Source organism: Labeo rohita, chromosome 7 (assembly GCF_022985175.1).
Source record: "Labeo rohita strain BAU-BD-2019 chromosome 7, IGBB_LRoh.1.0, whole genome shotgun sequence".
Classification (NCBI taxonomy): domain Eukaryota; kingdom Metazoa; phylum Chordata; class Actinopteri; order Cypriniformes; family Cyprinidae; genus Labeo; species Labeo rohita.
Window position 1 is genome coordinate 12,236,122 of NC_066875.1, and position 16,850 is coordinate 12,252,971.

The 16,850-nt window shown below is 36.4% G+C and overlaps 2 protein-coding genes, 1 long non-coding RNA gene and 1 other non-coding gene across 4 annotated transcripts in view; 1 reads left to right on the forward strand and 3 right to left on the reverse strand.

The window, feature by feature from the left end:
• Positions 1-1,923, reverse strand: part of dennd4c (DENN/MADD domain containing 4C) — an 83,227-nt gene extending 81,304 nt beyond the window's left edge. Inside the window, 1 exon segment of the mRNA XM_051113861.1 lies at positions 1,685-1,923. The gene's annotated coding sequence lies outside the window, so the exon portion shown is untranslated.
• A 200-nt stretch (positions 1,924-2,123) lies between these two features.
• On the reverse strand, positions 2,124-15,734 carry haus6 (HAUS augmin-like complex, subunit 6). The gene is made up of 16 exons (XM_051113862.1): positions 15,198-15,734; positions 13,604-13,699; positions 13,454-13,532; positions 13,167-13,299; positions 10,522-10,666; positions 9,291-9,353; positions 9,128-9,182; positions 8,851-9,024; positions 8,494-8,687; positions 5,508-5,637; positions 4,810-4,912; positions 4,630-4,720; positions 4,355-4,508; positions 3,628-3,726; positions 3,232-3,358; positions 2,124-3,106 (listed from the first exon to the last, which is right to left on the reverse strand). The coding sequence occupies exons 1-16, from the start codon at positions 15,305-15,307 to the stop codon at positions 2,430-2,432; spliced, it is 2,430 nt and encodes an 809-aa protein (XP_050969819.1). The 5' UTR covers positions 15,308-15,734; the 3' UTR covers positions 2,124-2,429.
• Positions 3,424-3,554, reverse strand: LOC127169047 (small Cajal body-specific RNA 8). The gene has a single exon (XR_007828187.1). It is a non-coding gene; the product is annotated as a small Cajal body-specific RNA 8 (non-coding RNA).
• Positions 5,833-8,973, forward strand: LOC127167683 (uncharacterized). Its single transcript, XR_007828004.1, has 3 exons — positions 5,833-6,037; positions 8,607-8,718; positions 8,844-8,973. It is a non-coding gene; the product is annotated as an uncharacterized LOC127167683 (long non-coding RNA).
• Positions 15,735-16,850: the final 1,116 nt, after the last annotated feature.

Below are 16,850 nucleotides of genomic sequence, written 5' to 3' on the forward strand. Positions count from 1 at the left end.
AACAAAACCCCCACACACACAACTCAGCCACATGACAATTGATTCCACTTCTCAAACACTACATAAACGTTTTCAAGCTAGAGGGAGAGTGAGCACAGCAACAGTATTATGTGGTTTTGGATTTCCCTTTCATTTGAGCAGCCCTGCCCTCTTGCCACATGGCCTGCCTTTTGTCATACCCACAATGCCTCACGGTTACCTTTAAGCCACTCCTGAGTACGGCTCCTTTTATGATCGCATAGTCACCTGACGCAACCTTGAAGTGCAGCAGAGTAAATGTAATAAGGCACAAGGTCAGCGGACATGCACACAAACAGAGACGCACACAAAACCTTCAACCTAGTGATCATAATTCAGTATAATGCAGAAAGGCCCACTGCACAGACACAGGGTAAATCTAGACAATGTCAAGGTCACTACCTATCTATTGATCAGTCACCTAAATGTTAACCGGTCAGTGACATCTGGCCTTCAAAAGGTTTTTCATACAAGCATGTCTGTCTCACTCTCTCTAACCACAATAAAAGTATCATAACAACAAACTTATTTCTTTGAATTAGCATATGGTCTATTGGCAAATAACATTGACATGTACTTTTCTTTCATACAAAAAGGTTCAAATACATGTATTTATGTATACAGAAGACAAATGTACATTTCAGATGTTGTAACTGGTCACCATTTTTGCAGTGCATGTATTATTCACACTGTCACACTGACACCACTGCTTGACATCTCAAGCACCCATATGCATATAAATATCAAAGGGTTCTGAGACCTACATTTTCTGTAAATAAACCTAATAAACAAATTTCTACCCGTTTTGAAATGTTACATTACCTTTAATAATATCTGCTTTTACATATAATTACTGACAGGCATTTTTCTACGCGCATGCTACATTAACAATGCATTCTACTCCTACAGAGGACTGAATGGCAAATCATATGAGAGCACCTATGACCACACCAATACCAACAAACATTGTGCACATTACCAAGGGCAAAAAACGCTAAAAGCGTTACAAATGCCCCAGATAACTGATAGTACATTTTAAATATGCTTGGACATATTTTATTAGGTTCTGTTTTAGTCACTGCAATGACCTGTAGTTGGCACTTTTTTTTTTTACTCCTCTCTCTCTCTCTATATATATATACACACATAGGTAACCAGTAAGTTCTCTTTGTCATCTAACTTCAAACAGGCGGATGTCTGATATTAGTGAGGTTTACCTGCATGCAGGCACACCCTACAGCACCTAAAAGCTTTATTTCAGTCACCGTAGCTAATCCAAAAACTAGCGAACAACATCTTCATATGCGCGTACTTTTATCCCCAAATGTTGTCTAGATATACAGCACACTAGATTTTGACACACAGCCAGTATCTGTCCTAACGTGGCCTGCGAACGAGCTTCGTTGCATCTGTTGCATCTTCACGAGATCGAGCAACTTCACACAACTCGACCACAGCACACTTACTTTCCGTGGCAACAGAAAGCAAACGACAATTCGTGTTTTAACAGCAAATGTCGACTAGCTCGTGGCAATAAATACGCCTTTAAGAGAACCACTTTGAAAATATCACATTACGACTCATTCCGAGACGACCAACCCGAAAAAAATGCAGTAACTCAAATCGTTCGTCTACATTAAGCAACTTCAAACGCAGCAATACATACCAGCTGTTCAAAGCCTTGTAGGAAAACACGTTGACATGTAGGCCAGTTGCAACTTTCAAGCTGTCCACTTCGTCTCGAAAAAGAATAAACGTCCACTCAGTGCAAGTGCGTTGGTTTTATTCCTGGAAACTTTGTTTCGGTCCAGCGCTAGTCTGTATGGCAGTAAGTAGGCGCCATGTTTGTGTTTTGTTACTTTGGTACGCTCTCGGGTTTCTCGGACTGACTGCTAGAGGCGGATGGACCCGCCCATGAATGACTCGATGCTCCACATTTCCTCTCTCTCTCTCTGCACATCATAGAACGCCTCATATCTACAGAGTAGTGCGCATCACGTTTAACAGGTGGTTGGTTTGCTTTTTATCAACCCACAACACATACAATTATGCTTTTTCTCAGTATAGCAATGTTTATGGTTCTGGATTGTACATTTGCAAAAGTCAAAAGTAGTCAAAAGAAAAATGAGGGTTTGCAAATAAAAAAAAAATACTCTTTATTACAAAACATGAACACAAACAACATTTCTGGCCAGTATTTACCCCTAACAATTAGTTTGTACATACAAAAGTTTAGTATAGATGTCATAAGAATTCACATGGTTCAGACAAAATGAGTGGCATTAAAATTGTTTAACATTCTGATTAGGCTGACCAAAAGCACATCATGCTGCAAGTTAAATTCATTTGGCAAACACATTTTGCATCATACTAGTATGTAAAAAAAAAAAAAAAAAAAAGTTTAAGTCATGTTAGTATTCATCAAGAGTCAAATTCACCAAACTGGGCAGAGTGAGTTTGTCTGCAGGAGGAGGAGGGGAAAAACTCTCAAGTTTGTCCAAATCAAGAGAGAAAAGCCTCTCATCAGCAGTCCACTGGCTCAAACCTTGACTCTTCCTTGAATGTACTGGGGACTTTTTAATACTGGAGTCGTTGAAAGGAGATTTATCTGAAGAGGCCTCAAAGCACACCTGTGCTGTCAGTGAGGAAGTTTCTCCTTTAAGAGGATATGATTCAGCAGGTGACAGCATAAGTTCTTCCCCTCGCTCTTTGTTACTATGGATCTCTGCTGAGCCATCACTGTTAAATGACAAGTCATCCTCAAAAAGGTCTGGGAGCTCTTCCTGAGCAATGCTGAATTTAATAACATCACTTGACCTTTGGCTGTTAAAAGCCTCCAGTTGTGAGGAGTCCCATGACAAAGTTGAGTGGAGGGATGACCCCTGTTGGACAGGAGGAGGAGTGCAATGGGCCAGAGTAGCTGATAATAAAAGGGAAGGCTCTGGACTTGGTCTGGTGCAAGGGCTGTTCACCTCAGCCATGGGCGTCTTGAGCCAAGAAAGGCTGTCTTGCCGATTCCAAGTAGCTTGTTTCTTCTCAGCCATGCCTTCCTCCACGGCTTTTCTCCACGAACTTCTCACATCCTTAACTAGGGAAAGTTTACATTTATTTAAAAAACACGTTTGAGATTCACAAAAAAACACTTCCAATCAAGAGTGACCTAAACATTTATAACTCAAATGCTAATGTGCTGATGTCATCACAAGACTATACTTAGACTCTCAGGGGTGCGGCACAGCTGTTTCCTTGCTGAAAAGGGATCAGATATGACACCTAATAACTGTCCCAGGTCCACATCATTCTTTCCATTGACTGGACTCATGATCACTGCCTCTGCAAACTGAAAACCAAAAAGCAAATTAACCTTTTAACATTACATATGCATTTGTACAACCTCTAACACTGAATTGTCTGCCCCGTATCTGTCCGTGGCGATTTCTCTCAATTCGCACCGGTCATCAGAGAGCAGATTTGATATAGGGAAAACTTGTGATGGGTAGAGCACTGCTCAGGACTGCCCATGTATCAGTTTCCCAGAGCAAATTGTACAAAACACAAACTACAACCACAGCAAGTTTAATCTGTGGTATACATGCATAACATACATACTTGATTTGCTAAGTTGTCACACTCCAAATGTAGAATTTCAGTCTTGTTCTTAAGGACAGAGGCCTTTGTTTTTGAGTGCAAATTTCTACTGTGGGAAGCCTATACAGAGAGAAAAGGGAAAAAAAATAAATAAAAATGGAAAGCATATCTTCTGTTATTTGCATGAACTTCAGGAGTTATTCCAGAAAGCAGGGTTAATTTAACATCACAAACCCTCAAAACACAACAAGCAGTAACTTAAGACAACTCAGGGCAAGTTCACAGCAAACACACATTTTCAACTGGGTGCTGAAGGAATTACCATGGAAACAGAGGCCAAGAAGTACCTTATACTACTACTACTACTTGTTAAATAGTAATGGATATTCTTGGGGCATATCACTAACCATCCATTAAATATGCTAAAAGTTTCATCAAGTAAAGTGTATGCGCCGAATACCTCTGAAGTAAACTAACCCTGAAACATAACCTATGAACTAAGAATAAGTTACTAACGCTCCTGTTTTGGAATCAAAAATTGAAGTTATTGTTTCTCTTATCCATACACTTACCTAGATGTTACAGAACCTGCTTTCTGGAATACCCCATGATTTTGCTACCCATTTACACATACTTATTTCCCCCCTCTAAGACTGACAAACTGAAATAAAATGATTGTGCCAGCATCCATGGGACTAATATATTAAGAGGTACAAGCAGGAAAGTATAGAGTTCAGCAATACAAAACCTGTACTGGACTGGGTGTATGAGTCACAGACTTCATTTTAACTGGGTACATCAAGGGAGTTTCACATGGAGGTGGGTCACAAGTCACTGGTTTTGGAGAAAAGTAGCTGTCAGAGGACAGCAAGAACCCCTTATAATCATCTGCCTCCAAAATGCTGTTGAGATATTGTAAAGTTATATTATAAAGTTACATCCTTTTATTCATTTCCATGAAAATGAAGAATTCCAGGAAACCTCCCAGACTTTCACCATTTAAAAACTCAAATTGTGCCGTACGTTTTCGTTTCTGGCTCCAGGTGGACTACTGGTTCCAAATGGATGTCTGCCTTCATCTCTGCTTTTCTTTGCGAAGGCTGCTCTAGCAGTTCTCAAAAGTGAGGGAGAAAAAAAGAAAAATTACACCATATTTACAAAAGAAAGTTTACAAAATGCAATTTTATATAGCTGCTAACTTACCAGGTAGTTTATATGGATATTGTAAGATGATACTAGCCTCAAAGCTAGCCTTAGAAGCTGGCTCAAATGAGAGAGGAGCCATTGGGGAGACAAAGTCAAAAACCTGTTAAATGTTACAGAGAGAAGATTAATATATACAAACAAAATCAGAACATTAACAAAGATGCACCAAACTTAATGTGTAACTTCTATATGGATACTGCCTTTTTATATAATCTGGACACTGCAATGTTTCAGAGTAGACAAAGTGACCTGTATGGCTAAAAAAGCCTAAATAACCTTGATAGCTAAATAAAAGACAATAGATTTTAAACAAAAAAAAAAAAAAAGAGATCACATTTTGCAGAGCATCGGGCCCCAAGGACTGGAGTTGAGAACCACTGGTTTAAGGGATAGTTCACCAAAAAATGAAAATGCCATCATCATTTACTCACCCTAAGGCCTGTATGAATGACTTTCAGGTGACAGTAGCCACTGACTTTCATAATACTTTTTTCCATATTATGAAAGTCAATGACTACCATAAACTGTTTGGTTATGCATATTCTTCAAAACATCTTCTGTGTTCACTTCAGCAAAAGAAAGAAATTCATACAGGTTTGGAACAACTTCAGGGTAAGTAAATGATGACAGAATATTCATTTAATGGTTAAACTATTATTTTAATACCAAACAAAAGTAGTTTTGACTCCACTTACAGGATCCTCTTTAGGATAAGAGATTACAGGTGTTTGTTTCAAATACTCTGCCCACTTATTCTCCCAGTCCTCCTCCAGCCTCCTAACAGAGACCTTCATCTCTACCGCATTCTCTTTGACTAGTTTTCGCCTGGAAAAAAATAAAAATATACCACAAATCATCTCTTCTGAACACTTGAGTTTTTTAATTTTTAAACTAAAACACTGTAATATTGTACTCAAAGGTAAAACACAAGTATAAGTCGCCATATTCATTGTGTCCCTTCACTGCTTTGCATGCCTTTATACTTCAGGTGACTGTGAACCAAGAGGGTGTGGTCAAAGATTTAAATTGCCAACACATGAATTAAATCAGATGCTGATCAATCATCAGAGTCTCAACTCACAAATGACAAAGATTTTTAAATCTCCAATTAGTTTTGATGATGAAATAACCAGAGGCCCATTTCAGAAAGAAGGTTAAGTGAAAACTCTGAATGTGTAAACCCTGAAATGAGGGAAAATCTGGGTTTTCTGTTTCAGAATGTGAGGTATGTCAAACCTGAGAAAGCAGGGTAAGTCAAGCCCGTTTCAGTGGAACTAACGACCATACTTAGCTAATGATGCTTTTGGAAAACACACCCCAGTTCAGAAGCAGATTTTCTTTATTAAGTCCAGAGTTTCTTTTAGTTTTCTTCTCCTTTTTAAAGCAGAAATAATGTTAAAATACCTCAATTTATTCACTTAATCATTAACGCTGCAAATATGCTTGTCTTATTTCAAGTACAAATACCTAAAAATGATTAAATCAAGCAGCATTTTGCCAAGTAAAAACAAGTAAAATGATCCTCCAATGGGGTTAGAAAAATAATCTTGATGCAAAAAGAAAAAAGATTTGTTTTTCTTACTCCATTGGCAGATAATTTGCAAAGAACAACACTCAAAATTATTATTATTTTCCTCAGAAAACAAGACTAAATAACTTATGTCACTTTTATGTAGAAAATGCATCTTGATTTAAGAATCTTGAGATATTTTGACTGGAAACAACATAAAAAATACGAAGTAAGAAAAAACATTTATTGCAGTGCAAGTACATTAATTTGTTACACATTTCCATCATGCAGATACTGTCAAAGTGGGGAAAAAAAAAAAAAAAAAGAAAAAAACATCCTTTTATCCAGTATCATGTAGGTGAGGAGGCTGCATTAGTTCATAGGGAGTTACATTTATGTCAGGAGAGGATTTTTTGTAATTTTGTTTTAGCCATATCCACATGCATATTTATATAAAAATCAGGGTAAGACCAGAGCGGTAAGGAAAGTGTGCCTCACTCTGACGCTTTCTGATAATTTGTGTGTTGTTTCCTGGGCACAAACCAGGATTGCAGATCAGTGGTGTAGAAATTGGTTTAAATGAGGCTAATCTGATAAATGACATTCACTTGATAACATCTTGCTGTGACCTCTGGAACTGACCTAATAATTAGAATTTCCCTTACGATTTCCTGATATACATTTATGACACGCATATTCCCATCATCGCAGATTACTGTATGTCATTAGGAGGTCCTATATTAATCTCTATATTTAGCTATATACATTTCATCTCTCAGTGATGCTGGTACAGGTTCTCCCCCAGTTTTGGGAGCCTCTACATTTTTGCTGTTGGCTAAGTAGAAGTCATATGTTAATGTCATTACCCTAATTAAGAAATGTAACCGGTTGGACTAGAGAATGTTTAATTATGTGAAAAGAGCATTAGACTCTTTGGAAAAAGCTGCTGCACAGTGAAATAGACACTGAATGACATTTATTTAATGTCAAATGTCTGTAAAGTCATGTATCCTACAACCATGAATTTATGCTTAAAGGGGAAATTCACTTCCAGAACAAAAATGTACCAATAATTTACTCACCCCCTTGTCATCCAAGATGCTGTTTTACCTTTTTTGTAAAAGACATTTGACCTTCTTTGCATGTTCACTTTGTAAACACTGGGTAGGTACTTCTGCAGCGATGTAGAACGATTTTGAAGTTGGAGAAAATGAGATGGGTGTTTTTTGACCTACTCTTACTGTATTGATCTTGATTACACAGAGTACACATGCACATGGCAGAGCTAGACAACACAAGCATTTGAGGTTAAAAAGTATATAAAATTGTTATTATTTTTTTTTATTTTATTTTTTTTAATAGAAAATAACTGATTGTTGTTTTGCTTGATAAGACCCTTCTTCCTCGGCTGGGTTCAGTTGGAGCCCTTTGAAGCTGCATTTAAACTGCATTTTGGAAGTTTTCACAGGCACCATAGAAGTCCACTATATGGAGAACATTCCTGAAATGTTCTCCTTAAGAAACAATTTTTTTACGACTGAAGAAAAAAAGACATGAACATCTTGGATGACAAGGAGGTGAGCAAATTATCTGTAAATTTTGTTCTGGAAGTAAACTTCTCCTTTAAAGCTTTACCTAATCTTATGTTTTAAAATTTTTTTTTTTTTTTTTTTATAATTATAACTTTTAGCTGCTGCTACTTTTTTGAGCCTGTGGGATACCATGAAAATTAATATTAGTTCAATAACTCACCGTTCTGCCAGTTTTCACCTCTGATATTTTATAACAGTGATTAAGAATTAATCTTGCACAGTGACTCGGAAGTAGGCAGACTTTTATTTGTTGGGTGCTCTTACCATGGTGAATCGTAATTTCAGAGCTGATCTTGGCTTTTTAATAGTCTTGGTGCACAAGTTTCAGCATTCAACATTTAGCATGTTCAGCTGTTCTGAAACCCAAAAACTCAGAGTTTCTCATCTCAGGGTAAGTGAACTCAAGAGTTCCAGTTTAATTTGGAGCTGGCTGAACCTCTGTACTGAAATGGGCCCCGTGAGTTTTTCTGTTTGTTTGTTTTTCATTTAGTCTTGTGACTTTATTAAATAACACTTGTCCCCTTAAAAATTCTAAATGTAAAAGATAAAATTTAATGTTTAAGATCACATTTATGGTACCTTATAAGCTTGAGGTTTTCTTTTGAGCGACTAAAGAGCAAGGCATGCTCTTGGAGGTCTTGGTGTTGAAGCTGTACACTGGGACCAACAAATTTCTCTCTCTCCTCACTTAGGATGTGTAATCCCTCATTTAGAAGCTCCAGCAAACGGACAAGGACAGGCTGCCCTCCCTCATACAAGCTACCAACACTGGACTATGGACACAGACAGAACTCACTATTAGAGGTTTCAAGAAGTAGTTCAGAAGTTACCAAAATAACATATTGACCTATTAAATAGATGTTACATAAAAATAAACACACACCATTTCTAACATGTTACAAATTTTTCTTTACCCTTTCTGCCTATAGCTCTCACCTGGTGGGATAGCCGCTCCATCCTCTCATGCAGAACCGCAGGTATCTTCACGCTCAAGTCCTGTCCGCCCAAGATGTACTGGTCTACCTGTCTATGGATCACACTCTCCACCACTTTTCGATCCACTTCAAGTGTGGATAAAACTTTGTCTGTCTCAGTCCAAAGGCCTCGCACCTAAAAGCGTAAATTGCCAAAAAAAAAAAGTATCAATTGGGTATGATTATAGAAAATAATTATAAATTATAGAAAAACTGAAAAGTGAACATGTGGTGAAAACCTTTCGGTTTTTTGCAAGAATGTCTTCCTTCAAATCTGTGTTACTGTCATGTTCTCTACAAAAAAGAAACACTGTTTTAAGTGAAATGAAAATTATACCAATAATCTGTGCAATTTCAATTTACTTTAACAGAGCTGTCAAATAAAATATTTCAGAGATTTACCTAAGCAAGTGATCATATTTGGCATCCTCTGCATCAAGGTCCCTCAAAGACCCCTCCAAACCTCTGAAAGTAAAAAAAACAAAATAAATGCATAGTTATGTAACTCTGGTAGAGAATGAGAAGCTGCAATAGTAGCTGACATTATAGGAACACCCCCAGGTGTGACAATTGTCTGAAGTCCATATAGAAACAAGCAAAATCAAGCCCCTCGAGGTGCTGTGTCATTGGTGTTATATAAAGATGTTCTTATGCCATGAATTCTAAGACTTTGATGAGAAACTGCCTGTATTAAAAAATATTTAATGCATGACATAAAATATGCAAAACTTATGCAAAAATGCCATGGTTATCAACACTGAAATCACCATTAAAGCTGTCATTGTTGCTTTTTGCTTATTTTGTTTTAAAGAATAACAACAATTCATTTTCATTAGTTGTTTTATCTGCAGGCCGATATATATTGATTTCTGCTCTTTCTAAATCAGATACACAAAGTAGCACAGTAAGATTACATGTATTTGAATGTGTATTTGAATTAGCGAGAAAGAAATTGTGTGTGTGAATTACCAGTTCATGTAGTGTCCCTCTACTATAGTAATTCTGTTTGTTTTAGTTATTTCAGAAAATGGAAAGAAAAAATATGCTGAGAAATATAATGCAAATTTTCACTAATGTGTTGCCTACACTGTAACACGAACACACATACAGACAGCAGCCTGCACATAACATACAGATCGCAATCACAGAAATATTCAGGAGCATGGAAACTTGTCAAAGCTGTCCTGTGGTTTATCAATAAAATAGTTTAATTTATTTTTATTTTTATTAACCGTACAGCCCATGCTGCTTCACCATATGGAACATTCCTAACAGTATTGACCATATCACTGAAAAGCCCCTACAGAGTGACAAAAATTGCTTCCTGAACAGTAAGTAATTTGAAGCCTGATGACATAATGCCTTGAGAGGTGGCATCAGTACCATCAGCCAATTAATTGCCATGTTTCTATATGGGCTTCAGACAATTGCTACACATGAGGCTGTTCCCATATTGTCAGTTACTGATGCAGTATTGAGTGAACCTATGAAAGGGAAGTAAATAGATGGTGTAAATATAAGATACTTTCTGTAATGTGATGCAGTGATTCAAAAGATCTACAGTACCTCTAAAACAGTTAAAAAAAAAAAAAAAAAAAAAAAAAAAAAAAAAAGAAGGATTGAAGCCACTCACTTAGCTCTTTTTTGGTAGTCTTGAATGAGAAAGTCCTGCTCTAGAGTCACTCTCTGGAATTGTCTTTTCACCAGGTGAAATCTTTTAATCTCCAGCTCCTTTGAACTCGCTGGCACTGCAGCAGCCTCAGGGACCCAAGTGTCATCTAATTGTTAATGTGATAAATACAAACCCAGTTACATCATTTAGAATACTCTCAACATGACAATTTGAGCCCCAAATTATACAAAAAAAGCTTGACAATATGCAAGGCAGCATATTATAAGTGAGCCCCTCCTTTTAAAAGTGTTGGCCCTCCCCGCATTTATAAGGATACTGTGAAAGTGACCTCCCACAGCAATCTGCAAAAGTAAGATGGCGGAGCACAGTATGGAGCTTTCTGCTAAGGGCAAACTTTCACAGAGCGAGGGAAAAAAAAAAAAAAAAACCTTTGAAAAAGTGATAAATAAAACCAGAATAAATACTTGTCTGGTTTTCTGGAGAGCTTTCTCATGCAGTTAAAAAATAAAACAAAATTTGCGGATAGGACAATGTGCCGAAGGACAAGACTGAGCAGGCAGCACAAAGCAGAAGAGTTATTCAGACCAATCAGGGAAAATACAAAACTCTATTAAAAAGTAAATTATTCCCATGTATGCTGCATAGCCAGCCTCTCTCCCTCTTATCATGTACCGTACTCTGTGCATTTCTGTTGCTTTTAGCTTAGTAACTAATATGCTGTATAGCCCATGAACAATTCATTAGAATTAAGAAAGTTACTTGTGTTACAGCATTTAGCATGTAAATTTTGCATGCATTACAATGGTCTAAGACACAGCATCACAAGCTGCACCACTGGTGTTGCTGCTACCAACATCCAACATCCAACATCCATGGTGGTCCTAACCCTTCCTGCACCCTGCCTTGCACAAAGCCACCACTACACTGATGATGAAATGATGGTTATATTGAAAATACTGAGCAATACGCCTGGAAAAAGAAAGCCACCTAAAATGATTTGAATGCATTTCAGACATCATCATTCAGATATCATTAACGTGACCAGATGCAGGGCAATAAATCAAATCATTGATTGATTCTGTGATTTTCCGAATGCATCGTAATTCTCTATGGAATCAATTCTGAGCTTAGTTTTAACAGCAGATGGCGTTCTAGGCTAGTTTTTAACCGCACAAACAAATGGTCACGAAGAAGAGTGCTTGTGCCATAGGAACAATGATGGACTGTTTGAAGCAAGTGGGAATTACTTAATGATACAGTACTGTTCAAAAGTAATCAGCGATCAGCAAAATTTTTACTTTTTTTAAGAGAAGTCCCTTATGCTCATCAAGGATGCATTTTTTTTTTTATCAAAAATACACTAAAAACAGTAATATTATAAAATATTATAATCTGCAACTGTTTTCTGTGTGAATATATTGTAAAATGTTATTAATTCCTGTTGTGCCAAAGCGTTCTATTTTAAAATATTTCTATTTTGACTAAATGCTGTTCTTTTTAAATGTAATTCATCAAAGAATCCTGAAAAAAAAGTATCACAGGTTCTAAAAATATACTGAGCAGAAACGGTCTACGACACTGATAATAAATCAGCTTATTAGATTGACTTCTATTATTCATAACAGAATTAAGTTAAGAAATATTTAAAGTCCCCTGCAGTCACTCATTTTATTCCTTAAAACTCCTCTATAATAAAATAAAATGACATTTAAATGTTTTCCCATACAATTAATTTCTTTATTCCTTCAAATTACTTGAAACTCTACACCCTTATCTCATTTAGTAAACGTAGATGTGCTAACTAGTCCCTGCCTCTCCGGGATTGGTTACAAGTTTGTGATGGTAGGAAACAGCAGCAGTTTCAAAGCGTGTTTGAGACTGTCTCTGGTACACAGCTGTTTTAAGGAGAAAATGTTTAGCAATGGTGTTGATTTGAGAATTTGCATATGGTTTGTCTTTAAGCTTATTAATAACACCAGACACATGTAGTACTATTAACAGTCTCTAGAACTCACCTGAAATCTAGAGGTGACCATGCCTTTGCAGTGGCTGCACTTCAAAGATGTGGAATAACCTGTCTATTGATGTCAGAACTGTTTCAATTGTACATGCTTTTAAGTCAAAAAGATCTTTTTTTTCAATTTAGCTTTTAATCATTAGTGGCCTTTATGTTTTGTTGATTAGTTTTGTTGTGTTGTATGACATTTTATAGTTATTATTTTGTTCAGCACTTTGGTCAACAAATCTTGTTTTTAAATTGATAAAATATTACTATTATAAATAAATTATTATATTATTATTATTATAAATAAATTTGTCATTGTTTTTTAATAAGCAACACTTCTGCACAGGAAACACATGTTATAGATACCTTATAGATACCCCCCCAACACTGCATGTTTTCCATGTCTCCTTAATCAAACACACCTGATTCAGATTCTCAACTCATTAAAAGAGACTCCAACACCTGAAATAGGTGTGTGAGACAAAGGAGAGATGCAAAATGTGCATTTTTGGGGGCCTCCAGGAATGTGGTTGAGAACCACTGCTGTAGAGCCCTAACTGCAGACTGCTGTGTGCAAAGTTTCAAAAGTTTTTGAGATTTTTTTTTTTTTTTAGTAATGTTTAGGAAAACAATTGCATACCTGAGGAAAATGTCTTCAGTGTTTTCAGCATGACGTGTTTAGATAAATGGAGCATTAAATTGATAAATCTTGGTCCGAAGGCAGAGAGTAAATGTGATGCAGCCACCTTAGGAAAAGCATTACCTTCTTCGTTCTAAATATATATATATATAACAAACAAACAAACAAAAAACATTATTTTATATAAAAGGTATATTTTAATACTTCTTTTTACCTTAACATTCTCTAGCAATGCAACAGGCACAGTACTAACAGAAAATTACACATTAAACAGCAAATGCACATACCGCTATCTCTTGGAGCCACGCAAAAGCCACCTTACGAAACTCAGCATCACCTTTATGATCCCAAATTGGCCAGCAATGTCTATAAAAACAATAAGACTTTTAAATCCACAAACCAGATCACAAAAAAAAAAAAGGACTGTAAAGGACTACCTGAAGACATCTTGGGCACGAGTTGGATTCAGTTTATTAAATAAAAAGTGGATGACAATGTAGAATGCCTCTTTGTTTGGCTTATCAAACATGTTTCTGTAAAAAAAAAAAAAAAAAAAATTAAAAAAATATATATATATCAATAAAATCAATCATTATTATCATTATTATCATCATCATCATTATCATTATTACTATTATGACCCAGGACCACAAAACCAGAACCAGAAATCTGAAAGCTGAATAAATAATCTTTCCATTGATGTATAATTTTACAGGACAATATTTGGCCGAGATACAACAATTTGAAAATCTGAGGGTGCAAAAAAAAAATAATAATAATAATAAAACTACTGAGAAAATCACCTTTAAAGTTGTCCAAATGAAGTTCTTAGCAATGCATGTTACTAATCAAAAATTACATTTTGATACACTTACGTAGGAAATTTACAAAATATCTTCATGGAACATGATCTTTACTTAATATCCTAATGATTTCTGGCATAAAATAAAAATCGATAATTTTGACCCATACAATGTATTTTTGGCTATTGCTACAAATATACCTGTGCGACATATACCGTTAATGACTGTTTTTTTTAAGGCATGCATGCATATTCTGCCATTAAATCAATTAACTGAATGAAAACCCAAATGTTTATTAATTATTAAAATGTAAAATTTGAAATTATGGTTGAAATTTTTATTCAATTAAAGGTACAGCTATCTGGCCATATACATACTTCAGTATACTTCAGACAGCATGAGGGCAAGTAAAATGATGAGAGAATTTTCATTTTTACCAGAAACATATTCCACACAGAATACAAGAACATGTGTTCAATTAATGATGAATGACTAAAATTAACTCACACACTAAAAATATAGACTTTTAATAAAGATTCACTGTAATGTGCTACTATGTCCAGAAAACTGAATGTCTTCAAGACAGTCTACCTCTGACCAGCTGACACTTGCTTTGTGCTTTTGTTTCTATTTATTATCTATTATTTACCCTGCCTTGCTGCTTTCAAACTGTCTTCTTTTTTTATTATTTAAAAAGTGCGGTTTATGATATTCTTTTGTTTTTACATTTCTGGCACACAAATTAATGCATACAACTATATATATTTTTTTAAATAGCTGTTCTTAAATTAGCCCTGACTGGTGTAAAATAATGCTGCGAGTATTTTTAAGTTAAAATGTAATATCTATCTATCTATCTATCTATCTATCTATCTGTCTATCTCTATATAACGTTATTATTAAAATAGTATTATTATTAATGATAATATGAAATATATTATCCTTATTACTCCCAAAGTTTTGTAGCTAATGAGGAAAAAGTTGGCACAACTGTATGATCTGTAGTTTGATCAAGACACCACACTCAGAAATGGAAACTTGTTGAAAGCAAGAAAAATTGCTGGTGAATCAGTGTAATTAAGAAACAAATTATAATGCTATAAGTATGTGACATACTTATGTAGGCTACATTTAAGTACTACACTATAAATGCCCCTGTAAAGGCTAGACGAATGCGAGCTAATGAAGAAGCTATTCAGTTAGGAGGAAAAAAAATGATTATACTTACATTCCTAGATTCAGATGTTTGATGTTTTTAGTAACTGTATCCGGTCTGAATTCAAGGCACAGAAGACACCACCATAAGTATTTACCGTTTGTTTTCTGTAATTTAGACATCTCGCATAATAGAGCAGCAGGCGCTTCGGGATCATACGACAAATACGACTCAACGACTTACTGAACAGTTTGCAAGCTATTAATAATAACCCGAAAACACCATACCAATAGTTTTTACGCTTGGCCTAGATGCGACAGGCTCATAAACACGCTGAAAACTGTATACTTGTGTTTAACAACACGGCAACTTCCTTCTAACGTTAACCGCCAAATTGTTTGCGCGAGTTGACAACGTCCATGCCGTGGCTAAGTGACAAAAGTTTGTTAGTACACTCTTGTGCCTTTGTGTTGTCCTGATTTATATCTACAGTTGATAGGCTAAAGCAAAATGGCGAAGGCGTCATTCAGATTGACGAATGTCTGTTCTGTGTGTTTATATATCTGCAATTAAGTGCACGAAAATACGAGGCCTCGAGCGTGTTGCATGTATTGGAACACGACCATTAAGAACTGGGCGGGACCACGCTAAATGACGTTATTGTCCCTACTACGGCAAGCCAAAGAGATCAAATACGTCAACGACAAAATAGGACGCGTTCATTGTTTCAGAAGCAGAATGACAGAAGGACACCCTAATCAAGGGCTGGCCATATTCGGTCGTGGAGAGCCACTGTCCTGCAGAGTTTAGCTCCAACTCTAATCAAGCACACCTGCCTGTAGCATTTTAGTGATCTTGAAGATATTAGGCTCGTTTGAGATGCGCCTAGACTCGCCTGAAATACGGACAGTTCTGTATGACAACAATCATATATCTCACACAGAGATCACACTGTCATAGTGTTTGGGAATATTCATGCATAATTTAAACACATAATCACATGAAATCAGATTTTTCATGTGTCAGAACAAAACATTTTAGAAGAAAATGCATTACAGTTGTTTGAACCAATGAGTATTAAGCTGTCATCGGCCATTCATTTCCCATCATGCTTTTTGGTGGAGGGCAACTGCGCCCAAGTATGGTGACCCAAGTATGATCGGAATTTGTGCTCTGCATTTAACCCATCCAAGTGCACACACACAGCAGTGAACACACACCCGGGGATTCGGTGGGGGGTTCGGTGCCTTGCTCAAGGCACTCACTTCAGTCATGGTATTGAGGATGGAGAGAGCGCTGGTTATTCACTCCCTGCCAGACCAGATCACCGGTGATCAATTCTGTGTAGATTTTGCTCATCTCAAACAAGCCTACTGATTAGCTTGTTTAGGTGTGTTTGATTAGGGTTGGAGCTAAACTCTGCAAAACAGTGGCCCTCCAGGACCGAAGTTGCCCAGCTCTGCCCTAATCTACCTTTGACAGATTGGATGCTTCTCATTTTATTATGTGTGCATCCACCCCAATCTTCTCTGCAGTGTTTGTATCCTGCTGAGACTACAGTTGGTAGTATTTGCTTTTCCTTTATTGAACACAGCAAACACAGCTCTTTTTCAAAGGGGTGTTGTCTCTAGTCCTCCTGTTATATCATTCTGGAATAGCTGTGTTGATAGTCTGATATAATACGATTTGAGAATTACCTTGTAAATATTTAATAACAAATAAAAT

Bases quoted from the DNA above. Each gene is read 5' to 3' on its own strand.
- haus6 (XM_051113862.1), bottom strand. From the start codon at position 15,307: ATGTCTAAATTACAGAAAACAAACGGTAAATACTTATGGTGGTGTCTT. The intron at 13,533-13,603 runs GTAGTCCTTTAC...TTGTTTTTATAG, and splicing joins CGTGCCCAAGATGTCTTCAG to ACATTGCTGGCCAATTTGGG. The intron at 3,359-3,627 runs GTATGTATGTTA...TTTGGTTTTCAG, and splicing joins GTGACAACTTAGCAAATCAA to TTTGCAGAGGCAGTGATCAT.